At 42.9% G+C, this 20,535-nt stretch overlaps 2 protein-coding genes across 11 annotated transcripts in view; both read right to left on the bottom strand.

Annotated features, from left to right (window-relative positions):
• Positions 1 to 20,535, bottom strand: part of ZNF326 (zinc finger protein 326) — an 80,415-nt gene that overhangs the window by 37,662 nt on the left and 22,218 nt on the right. The window lies entirely within an intron of this gene.
• LRRC8D (leucine rich repeat containing 8 VRAC subunit D) overlaps positions 3,483 to 20,535 on the bottom strand; it is a 49,331-nt gene continuing 32,278 nt past the window's right edge. For 7 of the 10 annotated variants that reach the window (XM_080603035.1, XM_080603033.1, XM_080603034.1 and 4 more), the window contains one exon: positions 3,483 to 7,184. In XM_080603035.1, the coding sequence (XP_080459161.1) occupies positions 4,612 to 7,184 (2,573 nt within the window). In that variant the 3' untranslated portion in view covers positions 3,483 to 4,611. Of the gene's footprint in view, positions 7,185 to 16,918; positions 17,888 to 17,955; positions 17,981 to 18,060; positions 20,038 to 20,535 lie in introns of those variants that run through there. The other 3 variants (XM_080603038.1, XM_080603037.1, XM_080603039.1) reach the window with 3 other exon arrangements.

Below are 20,535 nucleotides of genomic sequence, written 5' to 3'. Positions count from 1 at the left end.
TGCCAGAAGCAACATCTCCCATGACTTTTATCGTGGAATGGGTGCATGTTTGTAATCAGCCTGGAAAATCTGTTTCTGAGCTTAATTCTAGAGCCTCATCTCTGCTACAGAAACAACTGTACTCGGTAACACAGCTTTCCCTCCCTTTAACAGCATGAGGAATGACTTGCTGTCCTGGGAAACTGGTCACAGCATAAGCCCTCAGGGTTTTGCAACATTAGTGCTCGATGCCTTTAGTTTAAGTGCTGAACACACTGTACAAGCACAAGTGGACAGCCTGAACTGGGAATGACTGGGAATGCTTCTGATAAAATCACCAATCATTCAGGGTACCCTGGGAACTAATTGGTAGTCCATGCCACGATTTTAACAATTCACCATGGTAGAAAAGGGGTTAATGCCAAGGTTAAAAACGCTAAAGATTTTTTCTCAATTCTTTCAAGTCCGGTAACCTTAAGGACCACCCTTTTAGCATGTTCCTAAAAAAAAAAAATAGAAAAGCACCTCGATAAGCATTTTATTTAGGTGCCTCCCTAAGATTTATTTCTGAAGGAACAGACCACCCAGGCTCTGAAGCTCACTAACGTCAGCCTTCAGCCTACAGCGAGGCAGACCAGCCATAAACCAGCATGGTTGCCGATGGCCTTGCTGTCACTGGAGAATGCAACTTTTTGCATTACACCTGTAACAAAACTGGGGCTCATTAACACAGCACTTGTGCTTTTCACAATTATTCATGTATTTCTCATTTACTAAAGAAGCCCGAATTTATAGACAGGAAATGTGAATCTTTTTGATGTCCGTTCCCCCAGCCGAGGTGAAGGTTGGGGCAAAACCAGAAGTAGGTCCCAAGTCATGGGTGCGCTCTTCTGACTTTAGCCTCCCTCCTCAACGAGGACCGAACAGCCGTGCCATGCTCTGTGTTATCTTCAATGCCAGTAGTTGCACGGGCAGTAATCCCACCACACAGAGCGATAGCAGCCCTGAGAAGCCACCCTCAGCTGCCACTGCACCCTATGGGCTCTGCCATCCACACTGGAATGCCTCAGCAAATTCAAGGCTTTTTCTCACCATTAGCACCCACAGACACACCACAGCACACACCTGACAGAAGCCTCCCTTTTGCATGTTCACACATGCTACAGATTTACTCAGGATTGTTATGTTCCTGCACACAGTTCCCTGTCTTGAGAATGGAGGAAATTTGAAATCCTACAAGAGAACGGGATGATGGTCAATGCTATACCTGTAGGAGCACCTCATTTGTTTGACTTCAAGTAAAAGAAAGTCTAACTCCTTGCATTCACACAACTATAACGCCAATAATTTTTGAGCACATGGAACCACGTTAGACAGAACAGCTGTTTGTGTAAGATTAAAATATACAGTCCAGTGAGTGATACTTGGGGTGGAGCAGGGGCGGGTGGGAAGAGTGGACTGCCCCTGACCAGACATGACCTACAGTGTCTGGGCTTCTCCCCTGGCTACAAGAAAGCAGTTCAGGACTGCAAAGCCATTTATTTAGCAGCCGAAAGCCTTTCATTAGTGTCAGCATCCTCCTGTATACTCAGAGACTTAATGCCTGCCCAGAAAAGCAATAGCTCGTTTTGCATCACAGGAAGCATCTTACAAAAGGACAACTTATTGGAAAACCCAAGGATCTTCACAGAAATAAGTTGCAGCGACAGAGGCAAACGGCATGGGCATCTCCTACTTCCCCTCATTTAAAGGAACAACCATTTTTCTTCCAGGGCTGTGCAGATACTGTGCAAAACTCCACTAGTCAAGTAAAAATGGTGGGAGAACATTTACATTATGTAGATGAAAAAAGAATCCCATCTATTCTGTAACACTGTGCTCTAGTTAGAAACCATACCCACAGGATTTACTAGGAGCAGCTCCTCATACCTCCTCCTCTTTAAATTTACAGGCACCAAAGAGCAAGTTCAGCATAAGACACTTGAAATCAGAGACTTTACTACGCAAACACATTTTCCCCATTAAAAAAATAGATTAGAGGAAGATATAAACATCTTATTTATTAAATCAAATAGAAATGCAAAATATGTTTCACATGCCTTACATGGAAAAGAGATGAACTTCAGAGACCTTAAAGCAAGACTGTGTCAGTGGACACGCAGGGAACAGGAACATTATAAACAGTCACAAAAAGGAGGAAGGACTGGGGAGGGAGGTGACCCGGGGAAGATGAGCAGTTCCTCCCCACTCTGAGAAAATTCTCCTAAAAACAAGAAGGGAGTTTATGCCGAGTAAGCATCACAAGCCTGAAATTAACTTTAAAATGTACATATTTTGGAGGAAGTTGTCTAAAGAAGTACAATTGGCTAATAACTAGTCAAACAGTGATCTAAATTATTTATACCATACTCATATTAACATGGGCTTATTTTTGAACATCAGTAGGGACAGTAGGAGCATCAGAAACACCAAAAAAAGCTTTAAAAAGTAGGATCAATCTATGGCCGTACTGTGTGACACTGCTGTTAAAATAAGAAAAGATGAAAAATGGAACTATTTTTCTAAATATTAATAACTCTGTCATCCTCCAACTCTTCCTCCCTCCCACACAAAATTTCTAGGAAGCTGAAATGACAGTCAACAGCAAATACAAGGCATACACCAATATTATATTCCACAGTTTTTCTAAGAGTCAATAGTCCAGCAATTTTAAAGTGATCTATGTGCAAAAAATAAACACGAGTTTCTTAAAAACAGAAAAATTCACTGCAGCCTTAGCAACTCCTACTTAAAAAAAAATATATAATAATCTGAGAATTAGCACAAAAATTTCCCAGTGGAGGAGAGATCAGTAACTGTGAGTACTCTGCCAAACCTGTGACTTGGTGTTGCAGAACCGTCAGCATCCCAAGTTTACTACCAGCTGGCAAGGAGAAAACAGACTATATCCCCAAAGGAAGTGGGAAAACCACTGTTCATAAACTGGTCTTCTGATACACATAAACATATGGTGCAGGTATGTATTCAGAGACTGCTGCCTACAGCTAAGAACAGTCATCCCAGCATGACTAACAGTAAATGATTGACAATAAAATGTGCAAGATTCATAAGAGCAGTTTTTAAAATGCTTCTGACTGCTCAATGCCCCGAGGCCCAAACTATCCCCTCGTTAATAGTGGTGTAAGTCAGGGCAGCTCTGGTTAAGTTACAGTAGAAATCGCTGTGCATGAGGATTTCTGTGTGAGAACGGTCTCTTGAATGACAGACTAGTTCAGTCCTGACCACACTACAATAGGGAATTGTGTTTAAACTATGAGCAATCGCGTAATCATCTCCCAGCATAGTACTTCTTTTCTGCACACATGGAATGTAAATGGCCAAGATTTACAACTGATGATTTTGCAGATTTAATGGATTGTATTTCTCTAATGGCTTTGGCAATGCAAACTCAAGTTAAAAAAACACCACGAAAAACAAACAAACAAAAAAAATCCCACGCTCACTGCTGTCTGCTTTTTTCTTTATTTGATGACTTATCTGGCACACATTTAGGGTTTTCTAATAGTGCATAAGTGTTCAAAGACATCAAATTACTGGGGCTGGGGGAGAAGGGTGGTCCTATAGTTAAAGTGGAAGATAGGCTGCAACAGGTGATGAAGCTAAATCATGTTTGGGTAAATTCTAAGTCTTATGTCTCTGTCATTAGTCTAGAAAATAGAGCAGACAGCCCAGTTTCTAAGCAAGGGCTGTGAAACAAAACAATCACCAACTCTTGTAAAATGTCTTGAATTTCCCCGATGAAAACTCTGAAGAGGAGCGAAACATGAGCAGTGAAGTCACCTGCTGTTTAATGACTCTCAAAGCCACCATGCAGAACAGTTCAAGCGTCAAAACTATCCCCAACCTGAAAGCCCAGTGGCACTACTCTCTCTTCTACCACCCATTGCTGCTTGGGACAGAGGAGCGTTATGGAAGCTGGGGGAGATCAGCTGTGGGGATGGGACAAGGCCTCACAGCTCTGAAGGAGTCACACCGGATTACAGAGCAAGTCTCATCCAAAACCACGAGGCCTTGAGGATGAAGAATGAGGGCAAACACCTGGCCTCATGCAAACCACATACCTTAGTGCAGGGAAATGGTGGTTCTGCTGCAGTTTGAAGCACGGCCAAACCGGTTTCGTTTGCTGACACTAACACCACACACCAACGTGTTTCAAGTGCTGCAAGAACCACACCGTATACAACATTTATCTTTGTTTTTCCTCCCGTAATGCACTAAGATCAATCCAGACCTTAAAGAATAACTTGCATAGTAAGAAAAGGTCATCAATTTAATCATTTACTTTAAGCAGGCAAGCAAATTTGTAAACATTCAAAAGCGGCAGCATCCAAGTTACAAACAATTTAAGGAAAAAAGAATTGAGATTATTAAGGTTCTTTATCCTCTCAAAAAATTTGGAAATAATCTTTTAAAACACTGCAAACATTGAACACTCGGTTACATCTCTTACAATCCTGCTGGTAGTCCTGCCTTCCAAGGAATTCTGCTTTCTAAAAATGCATGGTCTCACAACAGCCATACTTTTCAACATTTGCTGTTTGGAAGTCAGCTACTCGAGCATTTCACCTCAGCTTAAATCCCATTAGCAAAGGGAATGCTTGTGTCTTGGTTCAATACCTCTTTAACTTCCGAGGGCAAAGTGTCAAAGAGGTGATCTTCCACGACAAGCCCGCTTTTCCTGAGAAGCTGACACTGCCCCAGTGTGGCTGGCAGACGGTCTATGCAGTTTCCCTTCAGTTCCAGATGAGTCAGCTGCAACAGTTGACCAACTTTATCTGGGATTGAGGTAATACAGTTTTGTCCCAGACTCAAAGTCCTCAACTTAACACATTTAAATAACTGTTTTGGCAAAACGTCGACTTTGTTTCCCGTGATGTGAAAATGCTGCAGATTTTGAAGCAAACCTATTTCCATTGGAATCACTGTAATTGAGTTGTAGCTTACATCTAAACACCTAAGTTTCTGTAAACTGAACACTGCGGCTGGTAGGGATTCGAGTTTGTTATTGGAGAGGTAAAGAGACTCCAAGTTCTTTACGTGGGTAATGGAGGAAGGAATGTTGACTATTTTATTGTGCCACAGCTTTAAACAAGTCAATCTTTTTAAGTGCTGGAAACTGATGATTTCTTCAATTGTGCGTATGCTGTTTGACTTTAAATCCAGTTCCTGTAAGTTAGAGAGGCTGAAGATGGCATGAGGAATTCTCTCCAGTTCACAGTTCTGCAGTTCCAACTCTGCAACATTCATCATTTTCTTAAGGCTATTCAGTACCACGAGCTTAGTGCCATCATTATGAATGACTAGTTTTGTTAGATGTGGTGCCACATCTGTGATATTGGGGGGAATTTTGGTCAAATTGCTCTTCACATGGAGAATTTTAAGGTGTCTCAATTCTCTGAGAGACTCAAGCCCTATCATTTTATTGTTTTCAGAGTTCAAGTTGCCTATCAAGTACAATTCACGGAGGTTTTTGAGCAAATACACCCACGCAGGAATTTCTGCAACATCTGTGAACTTCACATAAAGGCATCTCAAGTGGTCCCGGAGGAAGCTGAAGGCCGTCTGCTCGACCTTTGCAGGGCAGTGGCACAGATGAAGCTCCTGAAGATTTGTCATCTGGGAGATTTTTGCTGGGATTTTCGCTTCAGGAATCAGCTCCAGTTTTAACACATCCAGATCTGTCAGATCAAAGACTGCATCGGGGACCCCCGACAGCATGAAAAGGTGCAGCTCTTGCTTATCCTGGGCGTTGCGGGACACGTGTTGCCGCAGCTTTTCAAAAGTCCATTCGTGGTTTAAACTGATTTCACGTAGTTTGTTCTCACTTACCTCTGACAAAAAGACACCAAATCGCTTAGAATACAACTGGTCGTACTGATCTACCATATGCAAAAGAAATGCAAAATCGTTCTTCACATCAGGAATATCACTGAAACTACTCTCTTCTCTGACCTTTTCAAAAGAATATTCTTTTAACGGTATTCGGAACAGCCAGAAGAGCGTGTAGAGGCAGATAAAACCATAGACACAAATGAGAGAAATATAGCTGATCAGCAGCTTCTTCAACATGTAAGCCATATTGTGTGTACATTCAAACTGCGTGTAGCCAATCAGGTGTTCCACTTTGGGGTTGCAGATGTGTTCAAAACTAATGGTGTTGACAAAGTTCGCGGTATAGCAGAGAATAAATATGAACTTGAAAGTCTTGATGATAGTCTGGCCAACATAGAGCTTGTAAATCAGATCGCTGTCCTCCACATGAGCCCGGAACTTACGGACTTTCTCAAAGAGCGCTTTTGCTTGTTCTCCATCTTTCTTGTCTAAAATAGTGACACTGGGGACCTCGATCATCGGCTTGTCAGCTGAAAACTTGAAGCCAGACTTTGTTATCATGGGAGTGCTGGCACTTGGGCTTCCTTCATCGCTGCTAGTGGAAACATACTTGGGCAGGGACTGGGCACCAGTTAACCTCTGTTTGTTCTCCTCAGAGTCCTCACATGCTGTTTCAGACAGTGCTTTTGTAGTCCAGGGGGACTCAAAGCACTTCCCTAATATAGACACAAAGTGCTCAATTTTTGAGCAGGTCTTGGGATACTTGAACCAAAAATTGCTACTGACTATTAAAATAATGGTATGGATGAGAACAAGATAGGGAAAATACTTTGAATACCAAGGAAGAGCCAAATGATAGCACATCTGGTTAATAAATACATATTGCTGAAAATCCAGATTTGTTTTACGGCCTGAAGAATCCTTCTGCTCCTTCTTCAGCTCCTGACCTGATTCAGTGGGTTGATACTGAGAAGAGGTAGCTCTGCTCAGAGGTACATCTGGTGTTACAGTAGGGGCACTTCCAAAGGAAACCGTTCTCATTGACGCGTCTTCTCCTTGACCAGTGGTTGTTTCAACAGTGGTAAAGTCAGCCTTCCCTGATGTGCTGGGTTGTGCTTTTGAATTTACAGTAGACTGCAAAACTGGCAAGCAGACCACCTGGTCTTTGGTCAGCTGCATGGTTCCAGCAAAAATGGCAACCATTAACATAACAACCGCTAGATAATCCATAAACACATCCCACCATGGTTTCAGGATACGATAGGTTGGCTGGATGTCATTGAGCGATGCAACTTCTGCAAGGGTAAACATTCCTACAAGAAAACAAAACCAAAATCAATGTTGTTGACTGGTGAGCAGGTTACTTTACTATTTAAAAAGCAATCACACCACGACATGCAAATCTTCAAAAGGTTTAAGTTTTCATTAGGTTTTGTCGCATGTCACATGTTGTCCATCACTCCATTCAGCAGGGTACTCTCAAAGGATACATACTGAAACAGCACATTATTTTAGCATCAAAACTGAAGGAAGGCTTCTCACTTCAGGCCAGATGATATTTATGTAGCTTTGCCACCTCACAGTACAAGCACCAAGGTCTGCTATGTTCAACTGAAGCATCTAAAAGATAAGTGCCGCAGCTTATGTGTGTTAACAACATGAACAGCAACAACTGAATCCACTGCACAAAATCCGATTCTGTAAAAATGACTGCTCGAGTCTTTGAAAATGTGAAATCCAGCATTACTTTTTTTTTGTATTACCTTGCATTTATACACAGAGTAGACGATGTTTGTTAGATGCTCTGCACATTGCTCATCTTGCACAGTGCATTTTAGGTCTCTCATTACATTGTGAGCAAGGTCTCTCATTTCTTTTTGTCTAACACAGTAACAGTCAGCATCTCCCACTCCTTGCAATTCAGCATCCACGTTGATTAACAGATGGATCGTCTCCCTGTCTTTAAGTACCAGCACACAAGTGAAAGTCTTGCAGTTACTATGTGAAAACTTGGCACACGTTTTATTTTCATTTTTTTAAAGTGTGTTTGGATGTTTTACAGTGACAAACCATTATGACCTGCTTACCAGTACTTCATAAAAATCTTTTTTCCCCCCAGTCAATGAAGTAACCCTTCTTCAGACAAAAAAACCAACACCAACAACACCACAACCCACAACAAAAGAGTTAACCAAGAAGAAAATTAATGTCTTTAAAAGGAAAATATTTTTTAGATTATCATCACAGCCTGGTGATGGTGAGCTGATTAGCCTAAGATAGCACAGGAACAGGCTATAAAGCTTTCACTTTAATGTTTTAATGTGAATGTATGCACTGAGAGACAGAAGTGGTGAACTGGGTGAGAATCTAAACCTCTTTACAGCTTTAAATAGCTAGCTTTGCTTTTTGTTTTGACAAAATCTAGAGGATTCAACTTTTTTTTAAAGCTTCCTGTGCAAGCAGGATGTGGTAAAATCATAATTTTAACTGCTGAACTTGTGACCCAAATTTGCCGTTTCTGAAGTAAAACAGGCAGCTTGTATGCACACATGGAGTGGGGAAGGAGACAGGTTGTACGTTATCACTTGGAGTCTGCATCCCTTTGGTTGACAGAAGAACAGCTTAGCAGAACACAAGATCACAGCAGGGGGTAGAAAGACACCTGAGATCTATTACATTTAACTTCTAGCACACCAATTGGTACAGACCTGCACCTTACCAACCCTAAAGGACAGTGCCACAGGCGATGAATATGCAGCGTGACGGTTTGATTATTCTAGCACACATTTCTCGTGATCAGACCCTGGCACAGAGCTCACAGTGCTGGGATCCACAGGGAGAGCCCCGCTCGGCTCCCACGAGCTCTTACCAGCCGTGTACCTGCCTGACGTGGGGCCTGGCAGGGGCAGCCCCGAGGACAGGCTGTCGTCTCCCTGCAGCACTCGGCTCACCGGTGATCTCCGCACGGTTGTGAAACGTAAGAGTTCCAGTTCCTCAGGAAACGGGCAGAAGGAACTTCCAGATCTTTCTTTACTTATTTTCCAGTGGGAAAAGGAACGTGCAATACTCTTCCCCCACCAGCGACACAAGCTGCTGGGGTCTCGCTGCCCTCCCTGCACGCAGCATGGCCCCCAAACCTTCCCCGCTTGCCGCAGCAGGGCCGAGGGGCACAGTGCAGCTGTCAGAGCCTCACCTTGCCCTGCTCCACTTCGCTGCCAACTCCCCATTCTCATTCATGTCTCCCGGTGCTTACCTAGGCTGAGTCACGGCGTGACTGCTTGGCCTGCAACTGCTACCTTTGACATTTAACAACTATAACAATTGTGGGCGAAAGAATAGCATTAGTCATAACGGACGGATATCAAAGGACCCTCCTAACTCCTAAGGCACAGTTGCTACCTGCCCAGGAGGTGAGCCACAAAACGGCAGCACCTTCTTCCTGCATGGATTTTTTTTTCCTCGCAAGCTCTCAGGGCTCTCTAGGCTGTTTTCACCGCGGTCTCGCCCACCTGGACATCGACACGAAATTCCCCTCCGCCCTCCGCTCAGCTGCTCGTGCAATTGCTCAGCAGGAGAGCAGGCAGAGCTGAGCACCCAGCGAGGACAAGTCATGCCTGCCTCAGCCCCGGCATACACAGCACCTGCAGGGAAAGGTGGCAGGACGGAGAGCAGCGAGCAATGTGGCGGGTGACTGCTGTAACACATCCGTAGCTGCTGCCTTCCTCTTGGGCTAGCCCGTTCCTAAACTTTGCCCTAGCTAATTGTGGTAGAAGTTATGGCGCTGCAGTTTGGGACAACTGGCAAGAACTCCTTTCACAAAATGAAGGTGATTTTTCTTTGCTTTTGCCACGAGAACACTTGGATAAAGCACTGAAACCCAAGCACTGCAAACCTGCCTGCTCCAAGCAGCTGAAATAATGGGAAAGAATGAGAAAGCACAAAGTGGTTTTAGCTAGAGACATAGGAAGAGCAATTATAACAACAACAAAAAAAACCCACTACAAATCACCTCTATCAGACCTCTGTTTTCCTCATACACAAAATTAAAAAAAAAAGTTAGGAAATGCGACAGAGCTGGTATAATCCTCTTCGTTAGGCTGTAGCCAGCATGATACAACAGGAGCTTTACATTCAATGCCCTGAACATGTCTTCTCCTTGAAGTTACCGGTACTCACAAAGGAACTGCCGTTTTGGCAGAGATCAGCAGTTACAAAACACATTAAAAAAAAAAACCTGTGTGGTATTACTGCCTAAAGCCTTGTGCATCATAGAAGAGAGGCAGACCTTCTTCTAGATAGCAAAATCAATTCCAGGAGCTGAAAGCAGGTTTCCCTCCTCACATGTTTGAGATACATAAATGCTCTGAGCCTTAAAAACCAAAACGCTAACTGTAAACCTACACACAGTCTAAAGACACGCTCTGACTGACAAACTGCAAATAAAATTGGTATTTCTCCCCCTTAAATCCATCATTACATTTATTGGTCTTTGATTTTACTAAATTACTAACCGTAGAAGTTGATTTTTGTTTTATTCTTGCACATGCCCAGGAGAGGTCAAAACATTAAGAGGTACTCAGAACAACAGATCCAAAAGTGTTATAATGCTTTGGGGCTACTTTATCCAAAGTTAAACTATTTAAAACTTTTTAAACCTGCCTTCTAAGTCCACTGTCTGGAATATTTCTTGGATTAGGTATTATGTATTTTCATTGCTAATTTTCACCTCCTTTCAAGGGTGCCACATTGGGGTTGGGGTTTCATGACAAGCCGTAGTGACGGCTAAGCAAGAAAAAAACAGATGGAAATTTCAGCCTATATCTGGCAGGCACGAGCCGTGACTCACTGTCCTGTGTCTTCTGCCTTTGAGGCCAGTGTGGGCTCCATTCACAACACCAGTGAAAAAAACACAAAGAACTGTATTCTTCAGTTTGCTGAGCTGCCGCCTTAAAGTATTATGCAGCTGAAAAGCCAAAATATCTGATTTTTCACGTTAAAAACATGCATTTATTTCAGCCCTTACAGCTCAAAAGGCACCAAGTGGACCTTGGGCCTCAACAGAGCACGAGGATCAAATGATCCTCTTTCCCCTCAAACCCTTGTCTCCCGTCCCGTAAGTCAGATGACTTTCTAGGATAACATCAACTTCTCCTAGCTCCAGATGCATTACCTGCAGCTATCGATTGGGTGGTTTCTCTCTTGAGAAAAGAATTGCTGTGATGTAAGCACATGTAACTGTTCCAAGCTCAACTGCTTCTTGCTACCTCCAAAGGTAGAAAAGCTTAAATTCTGAAAGCAGAGGAGTGCTACCTTCCTTTTCATTGCTAAAACATTATGGAGCTCTAGAACCAAACCCACAAGGTTTATTCTGCAGTTATATAAATGCATTATAGAAAGAAACAACTGCAGTGAGAACTGATGATGACAATACAATTGTTCTAAGTCACAGGTCCATGTTAAGTCAGCAACGCTAATAACAAATTTATTAAATCACACTTCTTATCCAATTATAATTTTTTCATTAATCTTAAGGAAAAGCTATGGTAGAGCTCAGAATGTGATTAACCTGTTGAATTGCTCTAAGAAATTTCAGTCTATAAATGCTGAAACACCAAGTGGGTACATTGGGATTATTTCCTAAGAAACCATTCTAGCTTAAATACAGAAATTAGAGGAAAAGGAAGCAGCAGATTGGTATGTCACTCTAACGTTTATTTACATCCTACTTCTTCCTGTACTTACTGATAAAAACTTCATCTGTCTGCCCCTGTAATTCACTGGCACTCCTATTTTAACATCGTATTTAAAGTTAAAGCAACTTCAAAATTAAAACAAACAAAACCAGAATCACAGCACATTAACCTCTCGTTTTACCCTCAGGTTCCCAAGACTCTGAACAAGCCCACTTTGTCTCGGGAAACAAGGGGATTCTTGAGTTAGCCTTGTCACTGCAACTGGTCAAGAATTAACTAAAAACAAAAACAAAACAACAAAGAGCCCACACACAACATTTCTAGTTGTAAAGAAAAAAAATACTGCTGTGACCAAACGCATTTGCTCCCTTCCCACAGGAAATTAAGGAGAAGAAAAGTTTTCCCATAACCGAAAGGCTTTGCTTTCCTGCTTTTGATCAAGCCACCATAGGTTTAAATTTATTTCCTCTGTATATTTTATTATCTCTTTCCACTAGCCATTTCTACTTCCTTTGTTTTTCTACTTCTGCAATATCCTATTAAGACAATTGGCCCTGGATGTGATAAGAACGGCATCCCAGCCCGGGCGCAGTGAGTATCAGTGGATCCACAGGCAACCTGCAACAATCAAGAAGATGACACCATCCTTTCTTTTTCTTTTTGTCCCACAGAAAGAAGTGTAAGGAGCCCCAAAGCCCATGTAAAATAATGCATATAAGCATTCACAAAAGGAACTAAATGAATGCATGCTTCCTGAACACACAGACACATGCATTACCTGCATTGGTTATTCATTTCCTGAGATAAAAGAAGTTTAGAACAAACTGAAGGAGGTTTAACCAAGACACCAGAAGACTTTGGGATCTAATAGCGATGGATGGAGATTGTCCCTGCCACTGTAACCCGGAATATTACAGCTTTGCAGCCTGGTTTGCTGCTCCTTGTATGCTGCTGAGGCACTGCCTCCAGATAGCTGTGGAGAAGCAGCAGATCGTTTTAGAAAAAGGAGTTAACTCTGCTGCTTTATTCCACAGTGGATTATTGTGTTTTGTTCTGCGTGACAGGACTCAAGTTACAAAACCAGTATAACTGCGGCTACAGCTTCTCTTCCATTTGTAAGCACCCTGGCAAAACAAAACCCAAAATTCAGCTAAACATGGATTTATGCATTGAGTTCCTCTGTTCCCTGAAAAATCCAATAAACATTCCACAATAAAATACAACATACATATTCTTAAAGATGTATTTACCTCCTGTTTGAAATCTTTTGCTGCTCCTTTAGCAGCTGAAGGTATTGCAAAATATACGTGACATCAGAGCACAAGGACTACAGTGTGGCTTGTGGTATCCGATACTTCCCTGTTAGTGCTTTTGTGTCAGGAAGATCAGACAGATTTCACATAAAGAACCTGTTGTGGAAAAAAATCCTCTTTTTTTTTTTTTTACCCCCCAGCAAATTAGAATGACAGGAATTCCTACTCACTACTACTTTCTTAAAGCCACTGCCTAAAACATCCACTATCTACCAAATCCACCAGTTGTGGATCACTTTGCAAGACATGGGCCCGTTTATTTTTGTTTGGCTACCCCTTGACTGAGCATATTGCTACTGTGTTGACCTATTTTATATTTTAGGCTAAGCAAATTTCTACAGGATGTGATATTTATTTGGGTTTCTTAAAATTAACTGCATGTCAACTCAAAGGTAGAATTTTAGAGACGGCGTACCGCAAGATGTTCTGTGTACAAAACTGGTGATAACTGAACAAGGGGAAAGCAACAAGAACAAAGCTGAAAGTAGATTTCCTATAGAGAAAAACATTCCAACTAAAGAACAACAGTTCCACGATGCCCTTTAAGTATACATAGAACTCGTGCGTACACAGACACACACATGGAAAAATACATTGCTGTTATTTGATACTTACGCGATTAAGGAGAAGGACTAACTAGCACTCACTGAGAAACAGAAGACAACACACGCAGCTAACCCATCTCTTTGACTCCTCCATCCCACTGCTCAAATTGCACGACTATAATTCTGGACATTCCCTTAAAGGGAATATAAAATCTCTCTGATATAGACTGCAAATAAATTCCCCAACTGGAGAGTCAGCATCTTTATGAACAATATTGACCAGACTGACAGTGATTCAGTAAATGAAAAACTATCAAAACCTAGTTCCTTTCAGACTGCATACAGACGTGTTAGGCTCCAGTACGCTGGAGACAAAAATAAGATTCTTGCTTTATAGAACTGATGTCAAATTAGTACTCGTTTACAAAAAATGTTCTATAATTTTATTTATTTTTTTAAGTCTTCAAAAATTCTGCCCTCCAAAACCGGTCTTTTTCAGGTTGTATAACAATCTAACCTACTTTTGGATCCTGCTATTTAAGTGTTTACACTGAATCTTCCTTGTTTATCAGCTCTTTGGAAGTCTAGTGTTATACATCACTCCTACACAGATGGTTTTGTAATCAATGTGGTATTTAAAAAACAGTATTAGCAGCCATAATTTCCCTAACAATAAACTCTCAAATCATACATCATTCTTCCCTTGCTGTAAATCACCAGAGGTCTGTTTAAGGATGACTTTCAAGATAGAAGTCCGACGTTGCATTTCTGACTACTTCCCAAAAGGCACCCGGAGGCTATTAACACAATTAACTCGGTGTTTGCCACATGCGAGCTCCATTTCCACTGAGCACAGAAAACGAACCACTTCCCGCTTGCCTGCTGCGCTATTCCAGAGCAATTTTCTTACGAGAGGTGCTGCTTTGACCAAAAGTACAAGCTTAAGATTTTATTCACATTTATCCCCAGGTTTCAGGATGTAGTGCAGGGGCTCAGCCTCCTCCAGAATACCACTTGTCAATTTTTGACCTTGAAAAGCTCAGAGAGATCCCAAGCTGAACATTCAGCGACGCTGTGCTCCTTCCTCGCAAGTCAGTAGCATCAGAGACCATAAAGGGAGTGAGAGAGGAAATAGGAGAAGGAAAAGAGTGGACAGGAGAGTGGTCCTCAAGCATCCCTCTGCAGAGGTCTCTGTGGCTGCTGAAGAGCTTGCTACGATAACTAGGCTCGATACGGTTCAAGTCAGATAACCACGTGTGATCTTACCATTCCGAGGCTAGCCACCCAGCAAGGCGACAGGCAGGAATCCCAGACGTATGAATAATGAGGCTGGACCTCAGCAGGGTTAAATACCGAACTTACTCATATCTCCAAGCAATAGCCCATGAGTGCACAGACGTAGACAGGCAATTTCTCCTCTCCGGAAGAACATGAATCTTGTAATGCACAACTGCCTAGACAGAAATCTTAGAGCAGAGTAACAAATGGACCTCGCAGATGACGGCACCCCGAACCCTAGCTCGCTGCTAGGAGCACTGTCGTTACACCACACTGGTCCACCCGAGGACACACACCACCAGCGATGGAAACAGCAACAGTGGGGCACAGTGATCAAATTCCCAGCGGTGTTTTCTCCTTTACCTAAGCAGAGTAAAGCAAAAGGCAGGGAGCAGACACTTTGGACCCCACTGCAGATAATTCCTAAGGCACATCCCAACCAGTAATCCTCACAAGGCAGCCTGCCTCGCCTGCTCAAGACCCACAGTCCAACAAAGCTCTCTCAAAGACAGACACAACGCAAAGTTCCTGCAGCTGATTTAACCTGTGCTGACACGGGCATTCAACGTAACTGGAAGTTACACCACACAATAAACTATAACGGCTGTTTGCACTCAAGAGTTAGACATCTAATCCCTTTGCCATATCAAAATCTGCTGCTCTCCTATATTGTAGCCAGTGATGTTTCTCCAGTGTTTTCACAACTGCTATCAGAAGTGCAGGAACACACAGAAAACATCTGGTGCTTCTACTGACCAGAGCACTTGGGGAATTTATCAAGATGCAAAAGCAAACTGCACCAAAATAAAAGCACATCTGGCAATTCCAGTCCCTACAGCCTGCTTTTAATCACACACACACAAAAAAAGATACAATTTAAGAAGTCATTAAGCAGACTGGAGGACAAAAAGGGAAAAAAATAACTAAAACTGTATTTCCTTTTTAGTTCAGAAATCTGAAAAGCAGAACGGTTCAATGTTGGTTTTAGACCCTGAGATGTTATTTAAATTTGCTTTAACATAAGTAAGCTCACATGGCTATGAAGATCATTATATAAAATTACTTGATCTTGGGTAGAAACAGCACACAGCAACTCACGCTGCCAGCCTCTGTCTCATCTTGTTCTGAATTTCACTTGGAACTGGGGCAACTTCAAAAGCTGTAAGAAATTGAACTTGGCAATGAGTTGCTCATTTGGTGATTTTAAGCCACAGCCTGTGAAGATATGAATCTTACTACAGGAGATATTAGTACCTTTAACTACACACCCTAAACATACAGCAAGAATAGGAAGGAGTGTCCAAAGAAAACAAGACTTATCACTGCAGTTCACGTTGCCGTAGGTTTTAAAAGTCCCTCTTGAGAGGGGAGCTACCCCTCCACCCTGACTCATGGTACTTAAAATCTAGGTTTACATTCTGATGGGAATATGGTTTAGAAATGAAGTAAGCAAATTTACTGAGTAACTGAAGCCAGTTACTTTCAGTGACTACTTTCCTTTTTTTCCACTTGTAATGGATGTGCCAGCAACCTTGCTCTGGAACATTTACAGCACCTTCATGGAGATCGAGGGCCAAGAGCAGACAAAGTTCCTTTAGCTAAAGCACAGGGTCCACTGTTCCCTACCTGCGCTGGTTCATCTGTGCAGACAGAACAGCAAACACAGTGACTCTCACTGGGTTACATATTAAACAGAAGTTTCGTACAGACGATTTGCCCACAGATGAAATACTGCATTTGAAGTACTCCCACTGACACTTTCGTCAGCTAAAAGTGATGTATGAGAGGTCACACAAATTAAGTAAAAAATAATAAAACAAAGGCAAATTAAAACACACACAGAGAAGCGCCCAGCGACACAAAAAGCTGCATGTAAACACCAGCCTCCTACTTGCATATCGAAGTTCCTCATTTCTGCCAAGATCTGCTCTGTGGCAAGAGCAGAGTGAAGGTGTGCCAGCGCAGCTGAGAACCAGGATGTGCAAGCACACTTCTAAAGGGACAAAATTCAGACTAAGCTCGCACACAAACATCATGCAGCTTCTTCTCTCCCCCGGGAGAAGGGGCGACTTCCTCACTCAAGCTGTACAGCCACATCACAGAAACCACTCAGGATAACTACCAGGCAGCCTCTGATCCCCCTCCCGCCACGCCGTGTCCCTGTCCTGTCCCCCAGGCAGACACCGGACACCTACTGACAGTCTGCTCCCAACCCTACCTGCTCCTTATCGAGCAAGGAGATCTTCCGTGCTTCAGATGTCTGTCAGATGGGTAACAACGATGATTTCTCTGAAACTCTGAAGAGATGAAGGATGACTTATTAATGTTACCACATTCCTGCCAGGCTTCCAATAGCTGAATCTTCAGTGGTTTCATGCCAGGACAAAATGCCTGCAGCTCAAGTGTTTATCCTCAAAGAGATTTAAGATTACTCTATTTCTTTTTCCTCGTCTAAACTTAAGCTCCTTTCCGTAAGAGGTAAGCTATTTACTTAAGTCCATTTAGTCCCATAATTGTCTGGTTCAGGGTGTGTACTTCAATCTCAGTACTTAAGCATAAAAAAGGGATTATGCTACCACACATCTTTTGGAGGCTGGAGTTTTGAAATTTTACTCAGATCCAGACAATCTCCTTTGTTTTTATGCTGGATTTTCCCCAAACCCCATTCAAAATCTTGCATTAAAAACAGAATGAAGCGCTCCAAAAGACTTGCCATCTTTCCTGAGACTGCAGCATACCTGCCCTAACAAGCGAGCTTCCAGCTCTGCAAAAAGGTTCAGTAAGGCTCAGTTGTGTTGCTTGCTGCTATTCACCAGCACCAACATACCCACACGACCTCCAATTTAAATATTTACTATTGTTAAGTTTATATTATGATTTGACCCAAATGTTCCAGCTGGAATTGTAACCTCTGCACCATGGGCTCTCCTGCAGAGGGTGGGCAGACAACCCTTGCCCCAGAAGGCTTACAATCTACGTGATTATTTGTTAGGTGATGATAAGCATGCTCATGGCTGTAAAACTTACAGCAAGAAAACAAAAACCATCAGGCTTCCAGAAAAAGTGGAATAAGATTGTGGTTAAAAGCATAGTCAAATTTAATATTTTATGAAATATCTTTGAAAAGTCTTAACATTATGTCCAGATAAATCCATTCATAGTTACAACATTCCTATATACTCCTTCCTATTGGTTTGAGAACGATACTATCTCAAAAAAAAAAAGGCACAAAATTTAACAGCTCTTGAAACCTACCTTTTCCAGTCACATCTGTCTTGACAAAGAAGATTCATGAGTATGTACTGCAGTTTAACTCAAATAGCCAAAATAAGATTATAGAAAAGAGAAATTATATTCCACCTCATCTATGGACAGATCTCACTCCAGCTCCAGCAGGAAATCCAGCCGCATGCTCTCCTCAGCACACGTGAGAGCATAAAATCCATGCCTCCTGGAAAAGATCGCCCACTGCAACTGCTGCTCCCTTTCCAGACCTTATCGCCTCGCCACGATTACTACAGCCTTGACCACATACTCGTAATAACTTTTTTGGCAGCCACCTTCACAGACATCCAGTCATGCACCATCTCACCGTCTGGGCTTTACAACTGACGTGCAATCTGCCTGGCTGGCCAAATGGGTGAACCAGTCCATGGAGGAAGCTTTTCTTTTTGTGCAGGCAGTGCTTCCCCCTCACCCCACGTGCTTGCCACCTGAGCTAGTTTTGGCAAGTAAAACAGCACAACAGCCGCTCCCCAGCTGCTTCTGAAATAAAAGGAGAGTTGCCCTGTCGCTGGAGGAAAACAAATCAGTCAGGGTTTTGTTGCCACTGTTTCCACACGCAGTCAAACCAGATCATTTTCACATCCTCCAGCAGGCCCAGGAGGCTCTGAGTAAAGCTCAGGTACACAGCAAAGCAAGCTCGCAACGAAGCATTAGCATCAGACTGACCCGGGAGAAGGGTTCTTTCCTTTTAATCATCTTCTAGCCTTTCCCCCAGCATGCCAAGATTTCAAGAAGCAGGGTAAATGAAAAGCCTGAGCTCATGTAAGTATCTCACCGCTGATCTCAGAGCCCTGGCTCTGACTTCCACCAGGCACAATCCAAGGGAGGTGCGAGCCAGCCCCTCGCTGTCCTTGTCCTGTGCAGAACAAGGTGAAGACTCAGGACTTGTCCTAAGGCAAGTTACTCCATAGCTTCATTTCCAGTGGTATTTCTAGAAGCATGTGCCATAGGACAGGGCATCACCTACTCATATATGCAAAGCAGGAGCAATGGAGCCAACACTGCTTTCGTCTCATAAGGGCCCAGAAGAGGAGCTGCAGGGCGGCAGGCAGGACGGGCTCCTCTCCCCCAGACATGCACAGACTTACCTGGCACTCCCCAGGTGATGGGGTGGTGGGACACAGCCCCCAACCTCGTACAAGACAGCCTAGAGGCAACCTGCAACTATCAGGGACACGCAGGGGTTAATTCAGCGCTCACTCTGTGTTTGAGGTTACTGACTTGACAAAAAGCAAAAACACAAAATGGCCAAAGTGCCCACAGTAACCCCAGCCACGTATAGCTTAATGCAAACAGTCTTTGATATGCCAGATCTACTCATTAGTTTGACTAGCAGCATCTTAACAAGGATCTAGTCAAGAACATCAGGACAACTAGCCAGCTGCTTTATTTGTACGTTCCTGCTATCTCATCTGAACACTTGGATGGCTGCCTGCGAACGTGGGCGTACAGCAATAATATACATATGACTACATTCCCATAAACTGACAGTTGAAAGCTTAGGATTTGTCATGGCCAGACCAAAACATGAACAAAACCATTCATTTCATTTATAATAAAAGTTTTGCAACAGCCTGTTTTTGACCAAGAAATTTTGTATGCCAAATTATGTCTCATATCTTTTGTAAAAAAAAAAAAAAAAAGAAAAGTGTTATCAAGGCCCAGAACACTGCCATAGTTTTTGTTCCCCTTTAGGCTGAACAGCAATTCTAATCTCTGTTTCAAGTTCCTCAAGGGCTAATAATATAAACCTGATCTCCTAGATGTAAAACCAGCAACCAGCTTCGGATTACCAAACCTTACTAAGTCCTTCCTTTCAGCATTCACTGAATGCCCCTCCTTTAAGGAAGCCAAAGCGAAGGACCACCCTCTGCCTCATCACAAACCTTGGGGCACCCACACAGCAACAACTCACCTTGCAAAACAGACCCCAAATGGTGACTCGAAGAAGGTTACGAGCTACTGCTGTAAGCTGCAGGTTTTTGCACGTGGACGCAGCCATATCCATGTCCACAGTGAACTGGTTCTGGACCACACGGACTTCGCACCAATACCAGAGCTGGATCTATGTTCACCACACACAAGCAGGCTGTTTTGGTTTGGAGCTGAGAAAGGGAAGGGCCAGTAGGACAGCTGTCAGACAGGCAGTCGGACAAGCATCTTTCTTTAGGCTTGATGGGAACTTGCAGTCTTGTCCCAAAATAGGGCTAATGGCTTGCTGTGCTGCCTGCTCTGATATGAGCAGCAGAACTATCCTTGGGTTAATTTCTTTTTTTTTTTTTAAATGACAGACCATTATGACAATCCTGCTCCTGACTCATTAGGGGTGTCCTCTCTCTGTCTGATCACACCATGCATCAGATGCCACCACCTTTCACAACGCTTGCACTGTATGCTCTGTGCTCCTCATTCAGCCCCTTGCATAGCACTCAGCTCTGGGTCTTGGTCAGAGTTCCTTGCTAATCAAACAAAAAGATTGTGACTTCTGGACAAACACCTAGACTCTGCTAGCACTTTACACTTATATTGCACAAAAGATTCTACTTCCTA

Source organism: Anser brachyrhynchus, assembly GCF_964034855.1.
Source record: "Anser brachyrhynchus genome assembly, chromosome: 8".
Classification (NCBI taxonomy): Eukaryota; Metazoa; Chordata; class Aves; order Anseriformes; family Anatidae; genus Anser; species Anser brachyrhynchus.
This window is presented reverse-complemented; position numbering and strand designations above follow the sequence as displayed.